The 17,558-nt window shown below is 34.5% G+C and overlaps 1 protein-coding gene across 2 annotated transcripts in view; it reads left to right on the top strand.

Moving 5' to 3' along the window:
• Positions 1 to 17,558, top strand: part of LOC132547910 (uncharacterized) — a 48,699-nt gene that overhangs the window by 12,622 nt on the left and 18,519 nt on the right. For both annotated transcript variants that reach the window (XM_060211716.1, XM_060211715.1), the window contains exon 10: positions 9,706 to 9,858. In XM_060211716.1, coding sequence (XP_060067699.1) covers positions 9,706 to 9,858 — 153 coding nt within the window. The remainder of the gene's footprint in view (positions 1 to 9,705; positions 9,859 to 17,558) is intronic.

Here is a 17,558-nt window from a genome sequence, read left to right as displayed (position 1 = left end):
GTTCTGGATATGTGGTAATTGCAGTATAGGAGTTATCTCCCTTCAACCAGAATAAATTGGTCAATGTGCTACTTCTGAAGGAAATCTTGTACTCAGACAGGGCTTTTGCTAATGTCAATAAGTTAAATGGATGATCCTGAATAAAATTTTGACCATTGTGGATTTAACAAACCTACTATTTAAACATTTTGTGACTGCTGTTACATAGATGTATTGTGACAGGACTGCCAGTATTGAGTTTTCGATGATCACCATACAGTCAGCCCTAGATAAAATTTGGAACTGTGTGTAAATTCAAGATGGCTGGCTAATGTTGAGCATCTTGAAAATCTTGTAATTGCTACTTCTTCTGAATGTGATATTGAGACAGATCTTGTACCATTGAGTTGTATACAGTTTTACATGTGGTACTAATCAGAATAAGAGCCTGTGCTGTATTCAACATACCCACAGTTTCAAGATGGCATGTGATGTCATGATATGTAGCTAACACATTTTGGAATCAAAATTCTTAACTGGAAAGAAAAGTCGGTTCAAGACCGGATTAAAAAAAAAAACACCTTTAAGAATAAAAATTCAAAAGTCAAAACTATAGATAATTAGGAATATGAAATGCTTGACACCAGTATTTAGTCCATGACAACCACTCATTAAGGAAGTTTAATCTGAGAGGAATATTTTGATTCCCTGTATTACTTTTCAAAAGGTCAAGGTCACTACTCCTTTTTTTGCATTTGATCCCTTGTCCACTGTTGTTGACACAAGGGGCCCAATTCTTTCCCCACCATCCCCTCTCCCCTCCTCCCCACCATCCCCGCCTCCACTCCCCCCTAAAACAGAGACTTTTACAGAAGCATTTGACATTGTATTTATGTGACCTTTGACATATTTAACATAATTCATTGTAGAAATTTGATTGGTCTATCGATTGAGGTACCATATCACTTGTAAAGTAACCATAGTTATGATGATCTCTACCTCTTTGATGCTTTTGTTTCTTCACAGAGTTCAATGTGTTTACCATAGATTGCTTGTTATTTTGATTTCCAGCCCTTTAGCGTAATAAATAACAATATAGGACTGCAGCTATTGTTGTAACTCAAGCTTGCTTAATTTATAGTTCTGAGTAGAGATAGATTTGAACTCTTCATTGTTTTCCGGTACCAAGTGTTAGGTTGTAGAGCTGTGTGAGAAAATGCAGGCCTGCAAATGAGCCAAATCACTTTGTGGATGAACAAACATGTTTTTTGATGGTGTTACAATTAGTCACGTTGTGCTTTTTCAGAAACTCCTGCTTTTTACATTAGACGGATGGATGAGTGTGTTGTTACAGACTTTGTAGATGTAAAACACAGCGTTCCTTTTCGTCAGCTCTATCATCAGTTGGTTATATATGTATCACTCTTTGTACAATAACAGCAATATTTACCAAACACCAGTATATCATGTGTTGATACAAACTGCAGTTGTATTAATGGTCAAAAAATATTGCAGAAGATTGAAACTCCTGCCAAGATAGTTTGTGTCCTTGAAATTGCATTCTTATAATGTAGGACCAATGTTGTTTCAGTGCCATAGTTTGTAGTCACTGTATTTCAGTGTTATGGTTTGTAGTCACTGTATTTCAGTGCTATGGTTTGTAGTCACTGTATTTCAGTGTTATGGTTTGTAGTCACTGTATTTCAGTGTTATGGTTTGTAGTCACTGTATTTCAGTGTTATGGTTTGTAGTCACTGTATTTCAGTGTTATGGTTTGTAGTCACTGTATTTCAGTGTTATGGTTTGTAGTCACTGTATTTCAGTGTTATGGTTTGTAGTCACTGTATTTCAGTGTTATGGTTTGTAGTCACTGTATTTCAGTGCTATGGTTTGTAGTCACTGTAGTTTCAGGGCTATTATTTGTGATCGGTGCTATAGGCTATGGTTTGTAAACTTTGTAGTTACATGCACTAGTTTCAGTGCTTTGGTCAGTTGCCATTGTAGTTTAAGACTTCTTACAATACCAATGCATTGTTTAACAGGTCAAAGGTGAAGGTCACTTTGGGTCATATGTAACAAAATATAGAAGCAAGGGATTGCTCTACTTTTCCGTGTTCTTGTATGATACTAAGATTTATCAGTATAGTTGAGTTCTATCACTTAAGAATGGTGTGTCTAAGGAACCTGTTAGAGAGAAATTTAAGAATAAGGAGGAGACCTTGAGCAGTAACTATATAGGAATTCATGATATTACTATAATTCATTGTAGAATTCCATTACAGTTATCTCCTAACTCAGATCTGATGCTATGTAATTGGTGGCACATGTAATTGTCCTGATAGGGCCCTATAAGTGCTACCATTTATCTCACTGTCTACAGGAACACTACCTTAATTGATTTTAGATAGGGAAACTTGTGGTATAAACTGTAAGTAAGCAGTTAATTAGATGTTTATCGCAGTGTTGTGAAGCTGATGGGGCTGTGTGTGTACAGTACTTTGTGGTACCAATTACTTGTATAACTTTAGATAGTGTTCATACCTACAAGGAACTAACTAGTTCCTTACCAATTTCTCTAGTTTGATGGATAGCTTGAGGGTAATGCAAGTAAAATTTAATTTGGTTACCACACTGTAATCAACTGTATTCCATCAGATGAAGAACTGTATCACTGCCTGTAACACTTACATACATACACATACCTGGTAAAGTGGGCGTTACCTGATTTTCTTAATAAACAGCATCACTTTTAAAGATTAAAGAATGTTTTCTAACTTTATTAACGACTCTCTCATATAAAGCAAGCAGACTGCTAGGAAAGTCATTAGGAGATCGCAGGTTTAATTTTCTGGTTGGCCACAAAGACAGTCTTGGAGATAATGTCCTGGAGAATTGCCACCTTGTATTTACAGCAGCTGAAAGGCAAGATTTCACACCCAACATTGTACTTTACAGAGTAATCATTGTTAAATTAGAAGTGATGACTACAGCTGAAAGCAACACTCTAATATATACATAGTACTAGTTAATAGGTTATTATTACAATATGTATTGTGTCCAGACTTTCTTATCAAAACATGTGAAGTAGGAAGATATTAATTGACTTTGGTAGTATATACATAATATGTTTAAAGTATGGTGATATTAATGAGTAAGCTGTTAATATAAACAGGTGGATTGTCAATATTTTGTAATTATCTAGTGTACATGGAAGTACCCAGCAGGCACGGTCTAAGAGCTGATTTATTGATGTATAGTAAGGTATTATGCTGAAAAAAGCAATGACCTTCTTTCTGTTGTTCTTTGTCTATTAAGATATAAATCTTGGTTACCTTTTGCTTTCCTTAATTTGTAGAGGATGTCACTTATTCTCTACGCCAATCATGATCTTACATCCTTTTAGAAAATCGTTCCTAATTAACACATGCATTCCTAATGACCTTTCACCCCATTGTACAATATTTGTTTACCTACACCTGTTTAAGGTTTATAATTTGCTTTAAAAGTTAGTTGATATAACCATTTTGAAGGACAATATCTTATAATTTTGTTGTTTCTAAAGTTCTCATATGTTAATCAAACTACAATGATGACCTCTTATTATAAATATTTCCTCAAAGTTACGACCAGAAACATAGACATTTTTATGTTTTTGTTTTATACCAAAAATGTGAAAATACAGTTGCATGCAACATTTGGTGAAATCTCACCATAATGGTGAAATGAACCAAGGTTCTTTTTACCACGGGATTCTTGTTATCATGCTACACTGGGTTAAAAATGAGCTTCAGTTGATCTTGGGGAATTTGTATCACTTAAGTTGCTTTTGTTTAAGATTTAAGGTATTTTTACTGTTTGTAAATTGTGATAGAGAATGAACTATTTTGTATACAGACTATAGCTGCTGAAGATCACCACACACACTTATCTAACATCTGTCAGTATGATATAACAATATCACTTGATACTAAGACACACTGGAGTGGGTACATTGTATGTTGGACCTCCCACTGCTCTGCTGTGGCAGTTATCTAAAGCTGATAACATTTGTATCTGATTTCATCATCGTACAATTATTTTGACAATGAAACACAGGTTATGAAATCTCACCTTTGTATTATTATTTTGACAGATTCTGCATTTATATGAATGGTGTATATAGCATTAATTCTGTGTAATCTAAACTGTGGTGTATTTGAGTTTCTCAAAAATTGTCAAGAGAGCAATTTCTGAAAATTATTTGTCTGGGGCAATATTTTGTTTACATATAGACTAGGATAATGAAACTTAGTGAATACATTGGTCATACTAATTAAGGCCATAAACACAGCTATATAGTTATACTGACTTTGTCTGGTGTGATATAAACACAGCTATATAGTTATACTGACTTTGTCTGGTGTGATATAAACACAGCTATATAGTTATACTGACTTTGTCAGGTGTGATATAAACACAGCTATATAGTTATACTGACTTTGTCTGGTGTGATATAAACACAGCTATATAGTTATACTGACTTTGTCAGGTGTGATATAAACACAGCTATATAGTTATACTGACTTGGCCTAAGTGTGATATTAACACAGCTATATAGTTATACTGACTTGGCCTAAGTGTGATATAAACACAGCTATATAATTATACTGACTTTGTCTGGTGTGATATAAACACAGCTATATAGTTATACTGACTTTGTCTGGTGTGATATAAACACAGCTATATAGTTATACTGACTTTGTCAGGTGTGATATAAACACAGCTATATAGTTATACTGACTTGGCCTAAGTGTGATATAAACACAGCTATATAATTATACTGACTTTGTCTGGTGTGATATAAACACAGCTATATAGTTATACTGACTTTGTCTGGTGTGATATAAACACAGCTATATAGTTATACTGACTTGGCCTAAGTGTGATATTAACACAGCTATATAGTTATACTGACTTGGCCTAAGTGTGATATAAACACAGCTATATAATTATACTGACTTTGTCTGGTGTGATATAAACACAGCTATATAGTTATACTGACTTGGCCTAAGTGTGATATTAACACAGCTATATAGTTATACTGACTTGGCCTAAGTGTGATATAAACACAGCTATATAGTTATACTGACTTTGTCTGGTGTGATATAAACACAGCTATATAGTTATACTGACTTTGTCTGGTGTGATATAAACACAGCTATATAGTTATACTGACTTTGTCTGGTGTGATATAAACACAGCTATATAGTTATACTGACTTTGTCTGGTGTGATATAAACACAGCTATATAGTTATACTGACTTTGTCTGGTGTGATATAAACACAGCTATATAGTTATACTGACTTTGTCTGGTGTGATATAAACACAGCTATATAGTTATACTGACTTTGTCAGGTGTGATATAAACACAGCTATATAGTTATACTGACTTGGCCTAAGTGTGATATTAACACAGCTATATAGTTATACTGACTTGGCCTAAGTGTGATATAAACACAGCTATATAATTATATTGACTTGGCCTAAGTGTGATATAAACACAGCTTTATAATTATATTGGCTTGGCCCAAGTGTGATATAAACACAGCTATATGATTATATTGACTTGGCCTAAGTGTGATATAAACACAGCTATATAATTATATTGACTTTGTCTGGTGTGATATAAACACAACTATATAATTATATTGACTTTGTATGGTGTGATATAAACACAACTATATAGTTATATTGGCTTGGCCTAAGTGTGATATAAACACAACTATATAATTATATTGACTTTGTCTGGTGTGATATAAACACAACTATATAGTTATATTGACTTGGCCTAGTGTGGTATAAACACTACTATATAATTATATTGACTTGGCCTAAGTGTGATATAAACACAGCTAGATAATTATATTGACTTTGTCTAGTGTGATATAAACACAGCTATATAATTATATTGACTTGGCCTAAGTGTGATATAAACACAGCTATATAATTATATTGACTTGGCCTAAGTGTGATATAAACACAGCTATATAATTATATTGACTTTGTCTAGTGTGATATAAACACAGCTATATAATTATATTGACTTGGCCTAAGTGTGATATAAACACAGCTATATAATTATATTGACTTGGCCTAAGTGTGATATAAACACAGCTATATAATTATATTGACTTGGCCTAAGTGTGATATAAACACAACTATATAATTATATTGACTTGGCCTAAGTGTGATATAAACACAGCTATATAATTATATTGACTTGGCCTAAGTGTGATATAAACACAGCTATATAATTATATTGACTTTGTCTAGTGTGATATAAACACAGCTACGATATAAACACAGCTATATAATTATGTTGACTTGGCCTAAGTGTGATATTAACACAGCTATATAATTATGTTGACTTGGCCTAAGTGTGATATTAACACAGCTATATAATTATATTGACTTGGCCTAAGTGTGATATAAACACAGCTATATAATTATATTGACTTGGCCTAAGTGTGATGTAAACACAGCTATATAATTATATTGACTTGGCCTAAGTGTGATATAAACACAGCTATGTAATTATATTGACTTGGCCTAAGTGTGATATAAACACATCTATTTTATGATTAATGCACCATTATTGCTTCGATATGAGAATTTATGGAGTACAAAATGAAATATGGATTGAGGCTGGAATAGTGCAGTAATTATTTTATTACATTTCATTTGGTTTTTTCTAACCATCCATCTCATATTTAACAAGCTTCTTCGTTGACATCTTGCCGGCTTTCTGCCTCCATGTTTACAATCAAAAACCACGGGCACTGAAGAAATAATTTTTTTTGATTGGTTAATAAAGATGCATGATTTGAAATAGAAATCCCCTTTTATTAAAAATAGAACAAAGTGGTGCAAATTGATAAATTGATGTGTCCGTTTTACAGTGCAATATCAATAAAAGTCATAGAACACATGACTGTCTCGACAAATAGAAATGCAGAATTATAACAAAACCAAAATAAATAGTAATATTGACTTGGCCTAAGTGTGATTTAAACACAGCTATATAATTATATTGACTTGGCCTAAGTGTGATTTAAACACAGCTATATAATTATATTGACTTGGCCTAAGTGTGATATAAACACAGCTATATAATTATATTGACTTGGCCTTAGTGTGGTATGAACACAAGGCAGAGTTAGCTTTGCCTAATGACTATAATGTATGTCAGTCACAATTTAGTAAAGGGTAATGTGCTAAAGGGTATGTCCTTAATTACATTAGTACTAGAGCTACCTGAATGTGTAGTACCTGATTACCTGAGTAATTGGAATGGGTGTGATGCTGTGACAGCTGTGTTTAAATGAACCTGATAGCTCCATGAATGTTAGACATTACTGAGGTGGTTACAATCATTCAAGTCCTCCACACCATAGTGCGTTATTGTACAATCATAATAGTTTGTTGGCTAAATTTTCAGGGTTTTACAAAAATATGCATTTTTGTTGGCACTTGATTTCTTGGATCATTGTTATGAAATGAAATAAAATCTGTGTTAATTTTCATCAAATCATTGACACATATACAGATGGATTAATATAAATGTGACACATACACATGTGGATTAATATAAACGTGACACATACACAGGTGGATTGATATAAACGTGACACATACACAGGTGGATAAATATAAACGTGTCACATACGCATGAGATTGATATAAAGGTGACACATACACAGGTGGATTAATATAAACGTGTCACATACACATGAGATTGATATAAAGGTGACACATACGCAGGTGGATTAATATAAACGTTACACATAGGTGGATTAATATAAACGTGATACATACACAGGTGGATTAATATAAACGTGACACATACATAGGTGGATTAATATAAACGTGACACATACACAGGTGGATTAATATAAACGTGACACATACACAGGTGGATTGATATAAACGTTACACATAGGTGGATTAATATAAACGTGATACATACACAGGTGGATTAATATAAACGTGACACATACATAGGTGGATTAATATAAACGTGACACATACACAGGTGGATTAATATAAACGTGACACATACACAGGTGGATTGATATAAACGTTACACATAGGTGGATTAATATAAACGTGACACATACACAGGTGGATTGATATAAACGTTACACATAGGTGGATTAATATAAACGTGATACATACACAGGTGGATTAATATAAACGTGACACATACATAGGTGGATAAATATAAACGTGACACATACACAGGTGGATTAATATAAACGTGACACATACACAGGTGGATTGATATAAACGTTACACATAGGTGGATTAATATAAACGTGATACATACACAGGTGGATTAATATAAACGTGACACATACACGGGTGGATTAATATAAACGTGACACATACACAGGTGGATTAATATAAACGTGACACATACACAGGTGGATTGATATAAACGTGACACATACACAGGTGGATTGATATAAACGTGACACATACACAGGTGGATTAATATAAACGTGACACATACACAGGTGGATTGATATAAACGTGACACATACACAGGTGGATTAATATAAACGTGACACATACACAGGTGGATTGATATAAACGTGACACATACACAGGTGGATTGATATAAACGTGACACATACACAGGTGGATTAATATAAACGCTCACAATATCAACAAAAATAAAATCTCCACAAAAATTTCTGATTTTGCAGTTCATGTACTCGAGTACAGTCAGGTTGAAATTCTGTTGTTAATTATACTATTTGTAAAACTCCTGTGTAGTTATAGAATTAAAAAGGATTTCCTGAGGATGAAAGAAAACTTTTTATTCATCAGTTATATTATTTTTGTAAACATTTTTTCCATTAAGACTGACATTAGGCCTGACTACATGTTTTATCTAATTAATTGTCTAGCTTTAATCTGGCTGTTTCTGCTGCCATTAATCTGTAGCTATGACTCTAATAGAGGCATTACTTAGTGTATCATATTGATTTTGTTTGTGTAATCATTTCAGTGTCTGGACTTATACAAACTTTCCATGATTTGATGATCATGGGGGAAAATCACAGATATTAGCTGTCAGGAAATATCTCATAAAAGATATGTTGATATGTTGGAAAGGTTGTCAGAGTTGTTCCAAGTCTGGCAGGCATACTTCATACATTATATAAGTAAACCTAACCTATAAGAGATACTTCAATGAAAGGGAATTCCTGTCTAAATTTAAATGTAAATTTTTCATTTTATACAATACCTCTCCTTGATGTTTATACTTAGCTTGCAGAACTGACCAGAATATTTTATACACTTTATTTTAAGGAAATTAATTACCTCTCCCTGAAGTTTTTACTTAGTCTACAGAACTGACCAGAATGCTGATGTCTGCTTGCCGTGAAATTATTCTTCTTAAATGTAACAGTTTCTATTTGGAGTGTTCACATGACATGAACGCAATATTACTTTCTAGCCATTGAATTAGAACATAATATCTGTAATGCAATAGACTCTATTAATGTTACTAATTTGTTGAGCTGTCAGTGCCACCTGAAAGTTAGACTTAGTAATACTAAAAAGCATCAGGTATTAAGTTTTTGATGGATGGATAATTTACACACACTGGTTATTGGAAATATTCTATAAATTGATGATGATGTTTTGATTTATCTTGTGCCTTTCAATTGTTGTAGGGTAAGCAAAAACAACAGAAGCGCACACAGACATTCTTCCAGTTCTGTAATGCCAAAGAGTCCATCTTATTATGTACGGATGTGGCTGCCCGTGGTCTAGACATTCCACGGGTGGATTGGATTGTGCAGTACGATCCTCCAGATGATCCAAAGGTAAGTTTACAAGTATGAACTATTTTTCCTGAACAAGTAAAGAAAACACCTGTGACATGATTTTTATTTCTTGGACAGATGAGTAAAATGTACGTGACAGCGATTGTGATTTAATGAATAGGTAAGTAAAACATATGTGACAGCGATTGTGATTTCCTGGACAGTGAACTTGATAAGTTGTAACGGCCAGAGATTAGTGGAAGACATGTTGTATTTCTGCTTGTTCTTGGACAAGTAATTAAAACACATGTGACATAATTTTGATTTTCTGAATAGGTAAGTAAAACGCATGTGACATAATTTTGATTTTCTGAATAGGTAAGTAAAACGCATGTGACATAATTTTGATTTTCTGAATAGGTAAGTAAAACGTATGTGACAACAATTGTGGTTTGGTGGACAGTGAATTTGATAAGTTGTAATGTCCCGGGATGAGTGAAAAACATTTGTGTTTTATTTTTAATTCAAAAGCTGTTTTTAACACTTTACAAAGCTAGGTTTAAAATTAACAGGGTTGATATTATCTTACATTTCATTCTTGATAGAATTTTAAAGATTATGCATTGCAGAATTAGAATGCCCTGATTTAGATTGTAAAATTTGTTATGCATTTAAATTTGAAATTACAGTAGTGCATATGTTGGTTTTTGTCACATCCTTGGTCCACTTTGTCAGTGTGATATTGTTTCCAATAACTTGTCTTTATTGAGGACATTGAAACTCCAACCTCGATGCATTGCAGGTCCTCTGTATTCATTGATGTCCCTAGTGATATTCAATTTAGGTGATTTGTAGACAGCATTACAGCTGTTTTATAACATAATGTTCAGTTCCTTTCTTACTTGTTTCTGCAGTGGAAGAAATATTGTGAATGTGGTTCTAATGATATATGAAGTTGTAACCAAAACTGACAAGGTTATGCTATTAAAAACGTTCATTGTACAAGCAAGAAGAGACTTACTGATGGTGTGGAACTGGGTAATTGCAGAGCATAGAAGAACATTATCTCTTCAAATATAACTACTATCAAACTTGTATTAAAGGTGATCTCTATATAACACAAAATACATTTCTGAAAGGTCAGAAAATTTATTTTAATTCCTATTGCAATAACATTGTCCTGTCTAAATAAAGGCAGCTTTACTCTGCTCACATGATAGGCGTAAGGTTTGACTACCTTTATCCTATCTAAAAATACGACAAGTCAGTTGTTGTTTGTGTTACAGCTTGTTCAAGGATATCATTAAACATGTACGCCATTTGTAAGGTCTTCTTTCAATAACTGTTATAAGCAAGTAATTCTTGTTGTTCTTCAATTATAAAACAAAATATAATATCATTCTATGAAACACAAATTACATTCTTTTTCAGGAGCATAATATTCTTCTGTAAACACAACATAATATTCTTCTGTAACACAACCTAATATTCTTCTGTAAACACAACATGATATTCTTCTGTAAACACAACATGATATTCTTCTGTAAACACAACATAATATTCTTCTGTAAACACAACATAATATTCTTCTGTAAACACAACATAATATTCTTCTGTAAACACAACATAATATTCTTCTGTAAACACAACATAATATTCTTCTGTAAACAAAACATAATATTCTTCTGTAAACAAAACATAATATTCTTCTGTGAATACAATAAAATATTCTTCTGTGAAGCACAACAAATAGCACAATTCTCTTATGCCCAAATATTACTGTATTCTTCATTAACATACAAAATTCCATTCTTCTGTTAAACTCCAAATTACATTATCATTTTCCAGTAAAGCCAAAAGATCTCTAGGATACTCGAAAAGGTTTTCTTTGTAAAATTGTAGCAATGGTCCCAGAGGAAGTGTCTTTTTGTACAATAAGTAAATCAGGGGCCTCGGGGAGCATGTGAGGTCAAATGATAGTGTCTGTCTTACAGAATTCAATCAACCAATGTTCTGATTAATACAGCTGTGAGGTAGCCAAGATATTTTAGACAAACTAAGGAAGTATGGTTATAAATATAGCACTTGTAGGAAAATAAGATAAAATGGAGCATATTTTATCACAGGTAGAGCTAGAACCGAATTATTTTCATAAAGATTGACGTAAAAGGGTATTTTATAATTTAGTTGAATTACAAAAATTGCTGAAATGGTTTTAGAAATGAGAAAGAAATGTGATAAGGTTTTTTTACTGATAGGGCATAACTAAGATAAAAATTGCCTTGAAAACAAAAAGAGATGAGATAAATATTGTCCTTGAAAACAAGAAATGGATGGAAAATTCATTATTAAATGTTAGCATTGATCTGAACACTTAGGCTGTCAACAGATGACCTAATAATACCCAACAGAAAGATGATACGAAAGCAAGTAATAAACATCACCAATTTATAATCAGCACACTATCAGGCAGCGTGATATGATATTTAGGGAACACAGGCAGTGTGAGAATCACCATTATACAGAGTACAGATTTGTGTGGAGAGATGAAAACGATGTATAACATTAATATTAGTGATAAAAGGTTTCATGTACACAGAAGCAATTAGTGCCATGTTCCTCTAATAATGCTAATAAGATGGAAAATAATGCAGATTTTCCACAACAAATGAAAACAAGTTTGAAACCTTGCGATGCACCAACAACAACTTCAGATATTCTATAGGTGCCAATAAATGGCAATGTGTTTGGGGAGCAATATCACAATCAAAGTGAATTTCCCTTTGAGATGAAACCATGACCTGCAGTTCTCTGTTAACTAGGAGGAAAAGAATTTTAGATTCTTAATTCTGCAGCTTTGGTCCTCTGAGTGAAGTGTATTGGCATTGTGGGACTGTAATTGGTTTGCCCGGAGTTGACTCCCCTTGCTGTTTTAGTTCAGTACGGAGATGTAACAGAAATGATCTTCCTGTATAAAGTTGTTTGTATTTCAAGGTAGATAACTCTCAATCTCTGTCTTATATCATTTAGAATATCTGGTAAACCAAACTCAACAGCATTCATCTCTTACTCCATACTAACACAGTGGGTGTATCATCATGTGTTACTTCAGTGTCAGATCATGATACACAAATTATGTACCATATCTCAGTTAGACCATCAATGGAAGTTAATATACATGGAACTGGAATGTAAAACTCAACAGAAACTTACTACTGATATTGTCAGTATTGGGTTAGCCTTTCAGTGTTATGGTTCTTACAGGTGTTAGGAGGAACCATTGCTTCAAAAACATTTACTGAACCATTATTAAGTTGTCAACAAGTCTTTATAAAAGCAAGCTCAATAAAACTCTGAATGATATAAATGTAATACAATAAGTTGTTGATGTGAGTGAATCTCCTGCAAGGAAATACCACATGTACTTTATCCTTCTATTTTGGGGTAAATGAATTAACTTAGGGAAGTGTTTTCTCTTTATCATTAATGGGCCTGAGGTTAATGTTGTAAAGGTGTGCCCATCAGGTTTTCAGGCAGCCATCAGTGAAGACATGTCCATTACAAGTTGCTTTAGATTGGTTGATGCACACTTAATGCAGCTTCTGAAACCATTCCACCTGAGACAGAGTGAGAAAGCGAGGCAGCTGTCATGTACGGTTGATTTTAGGACCAGTGATGGACTATATTTGATCTAATTACATAGGCATCGCTGCACTATTCTGCTTTAGCGATCACCGTTCTGAAGTCCATTACTCCTCAATTAGCTTCTTACTGTTACAGAATGTATTAATTGGATAAAATATTTGTTTAGCCTGACACACTGTTTTATAATGATGATTATGTAATAGTCCACTGACATGTGTCACGTGAACACCGATGTTCTATAAAACCACAATAGCATAACATGGAATGTTGAAATCTGTACAATTGTACAATGTTGTTATGCTTAACCACAAAAACAGAACCAGGATGGAAGGTGGATATCTGCCATTGTACAACATTGCTATACAAATAACAATGACAGAACCAGGAAGGTGGGTACCTGTACACTTGTACAACATTGTTATACAAATCACAATAACTGACCCAGGAATGTGGGTACCTGTACACTTGTACAGCATTGTTATACAAATCACAATAACTGACCCAGGAATGTGGGTACCTGTATACTTGTACAACATTGTTATACAAATCACAATAACTGACCCAGGAATGTGGGTACCTGTACACTTGTACAGCATTGTTATACAAATCACAATAACTGACCCAGGAATGTGGGTACCTGTACACTTGTACAGCATTGTTATACAAATCACAATAACTGACCCAGGAATGTGGGTACCTGTATACTTGTACAGCATTTTTATACAAATCACAATGACAGAACCAGGAAGAAGGGTACCTGTACACTTGTACAACATTGTTATACAAATCACAATGACAGAACCAGGAAGGTGGGTACCTGTACACTTGTACAGCATTGTTATACAAATCACAATGACAGAACCAGGAAGGTTGGTACCTGTACACTTGTACAACATTGTTATACAAATCACAATGACAGAACCAGGAAGAAGGGTACCTGTACACTTGTACAACATTGTTATACAAATCACAATGACAGAACCAGGAAGGTGGGTACCTGTACACTTGTACAACATTGTTATACAAATCACAATGACAGAACCAGGAAGGTGGGTACCTGTACACTTGTACAACATTGTTATACAAATCACAATGACAGAACCGAAAAGGTGAGTACCTGTGCAGTAATTGTATAAGGAGTATGTGATAGTGATATACTGAAGGATGTGAATGATAAATGAAAGAAGTCAATGTTGATCCAGTCTTCGAACAATCCTGAAATAGTGTGCTTCTTGAAATATATGGTATGTGGGATAACCATCTAAAATTGTTACAAAATGGCAGGGAAAGAAGTTCTCACAACCAATTTTAAGTTAGGTTAAAGATAGATGGATCACTTAATATTTTAGTGACTTATTTTACCAGAAATCACTCCTCATTGCAGAGATACAACATAAAACTGCCTCATATTATAAACTCAATTTCAACCAAAAATTTTGGTTTATTAAACTGACTCATTGACAACTTGCTAAAACCCAGACTGTGAGGTGTTGAAATACTGTTGTTATGGCTCTGATGTAGCCATCTGTGAAGTCTAATAATGTTAGTCAAGTAGAAACATTGATCATATTCAAAATGATCTCAAAATATTAACACTGAGCAGATGACTTAATGACATGGAGATTGACATGCACCAAAATTTGTTAATACACTGCATCCAGCTCAGATGCGTGCCGGCAAAAATAAAGGAAACCAAATTCAGTCTCCAAAAATCTTAAAATGGAGAAAAATGAGGTCAGCTTATCAACATGAATATTTGAAATGAAATGAATGGTTTTAGGAGCTGAAAACTGTTAATTTAAATTGCATTATGTTACTTTCAAATCTCAGCTGAAAGTGACTCACCATTGTCTTTAGAACCGCCAGGAAATTTCAAAAGAATACATTATAGTCATGTTTCTTGTTCAGAAATAACTGCGATGCTTTTGAAAAATTCTCCAATGCTAGGAAAACTGTACTTTATCATCAGGTTTTGTCACTTTTGAGAATAAGCAGGATTAGAATAGATTTATGGTTGTCATGCTTTCAACTATTACGGTTAATATACAGCCTTTGTATACAGTGATACAAATACTGTGATTTCACATGAAAATGCAATGTGATGTTCTAATATGCAATAGGGATTTAAAAGTTTCAAAGGTGAAGGTTGCTGTTACTGAAAATAGAACAGGAAATGTACAGTCAATAATATATAATTATGAATATGTTACATTGTTCTTGTAAATTATCTTTTTGAACTTTAAGAAACAGCTTGACTGAAGTCAACTGGTAAGATGCCACTCAAGGCCAACTTGTCACAGGGTCAAACGTCAAGGTCAAATATTACATATTTTTACTGAAAAAAACTTTGTGATAATTTAATGAATCAGAAAAATCAATATAGAACAAGAATGTGAATGTGTATTCTGGGATTTTTTTTATTTTCGTTCCATTCAAGTATTCTGATGCACATCTTGGTGCAAGAATTCTGTTAAGAATATGACAGTTTTAGATAAAATATTGTGCACTTTATACACCATTTTAAAAAAACATTGAAGTTCTTCAAAATTCTATTTGGGATTTGTTGAAACCATGTTATTCCGATTTCATTGGCAAGCCAATCCTAAAATTAACAGTATCGACATTGCTGCCAGAGACATGGATTTCCATTTCCTTATTGCATTAACTTCATCAATGTATTACAGACATAACGCTTCCCTACGTGCAGTGCTGTTTTGTTTTGTTAGGTTTTGCTCTCTTTCCATTTCAAAACTTGGTTTAGAACATAGTATTATAGAATTTAATGATACAAATACTTAGATTTTATGATTTACTTCAACTGTGAGATTGAGTAGTGAAGGGCATTCCAAGTAAGGAGAGGAAGGTTAGATAGGAGGTGTGATGGGAATGATGAGAGGTTAGATAGGAGGTGTGATGGGAATGATGAGAGGTTAGATAGGAGGTGTGATGGGAATGATGAGAGGTTAGAAAAGGGGTGTGATGGGAATGATGAGAGGTTAGATAGGGGGTGTGATGGGAATAATGAGAGGTTAGATAGGGGGTGTGATGGGAATGATGAGAGGTTAGGTAGGGGGTGTGATGGGAATGATGAGAGGTTAGATAGGGAGTGTGATGGGAATGATGAGAGGTTAGATAGGGGGTGTGATGGGAATAATGAGAGGTTAGATAGGGGGTGTGATGGGAATGATGAGAGGTTAGGTAGGGGGTGTGATGGGAATGATGAGAGGTTAGATAGGGGGTGTGATGGGAATGATGAGAGGTTAGATAGGGGTGTGATGGGAATGATGAGAGGTTAGATAGGGGGTGTGATGGGAATGATGAGAGGTTAGGTAGGGGGTGTGATGGGAATGATGAGAGGTTAGGTAGGGGGTGTGATGGGAATGATGAGAGGTTAGATAGGGGGTGTGATGATGAGGGGTTAGATAGGGGGTGTGATGGGAATGATGAGAGGTTAGATAGGGGGTGTGATGATGAGAGGTTAGATAGGGGGTGTGATGATGAGGGGTTAGATAGGGGGTGTGATGGGAATGATAAGAGGTTAGATAGGAGGTGTGATGGGAATGATGAGAGGTTAGATGGGGGTGTGATGGGAATGATGAGAGGTTAGATAGTGGGTGTGATGGGAATGATGAGAGGTTAGATAGGGGGTGTGATGGGAATGATGAGAGGTTAGATAGGGGGTGTGATGATGAGGGGTTAGATAGGGGGTGTGATGGGAATGATGAGAGGTTAGGTAGGGGGTGTGATGGGAATGATGAGAGGTTAGAAAAGGGGTGTGATGGGAATGATGAGAGGTTAGGTAGGGGGTGTGATGGGAATGATGAGAGGTTAGATATGGGGTGTGATGATGAGGGGTTAGATAGGGTGTGTGATGGGAATGATAAAAGGTTAGATAGGTGGTGTGATTGGAATGATAAGAGGTTAGATAGGAGGTGTGATGGGAATGATGAGAGGTAAGGTAGGGGGTGTGATGGGAATGATGAGAGGTTAGATATGGGGTGTGATGGGAATGATGAGAGGTTAGGTAGGGGGTGTGATGGGAATGATGAGAGGTTAGATAGGGGGTGTGATGGGAATGATGAGAGGTTAGATAGGGGGTGTGATGGGAATGATGA

The sequence above is a fragment of the Ylistrum balloti genome, unplaced genomic scaffold (genome assembly GCF_031769215.1).
Source record: "Ylistrum balloti isolate Yb309-2 unplaced genomic scaffold, AGI_CSIRO_Ybal_v1 Utg369988, whole genome shotgun sequence".
Taxonomy (NCBI): domain Eukaryota; kingdom Metazoa; phylum Mollusca; class Bivalvia; order Pectinida; family Pectinidae; genus Ylistrum; species Ylistrum balloti.
Note: the sequence above shows the minus strand (reverse complement) of the source record. Positions and strands in the feature narration are given on the sequence as shown.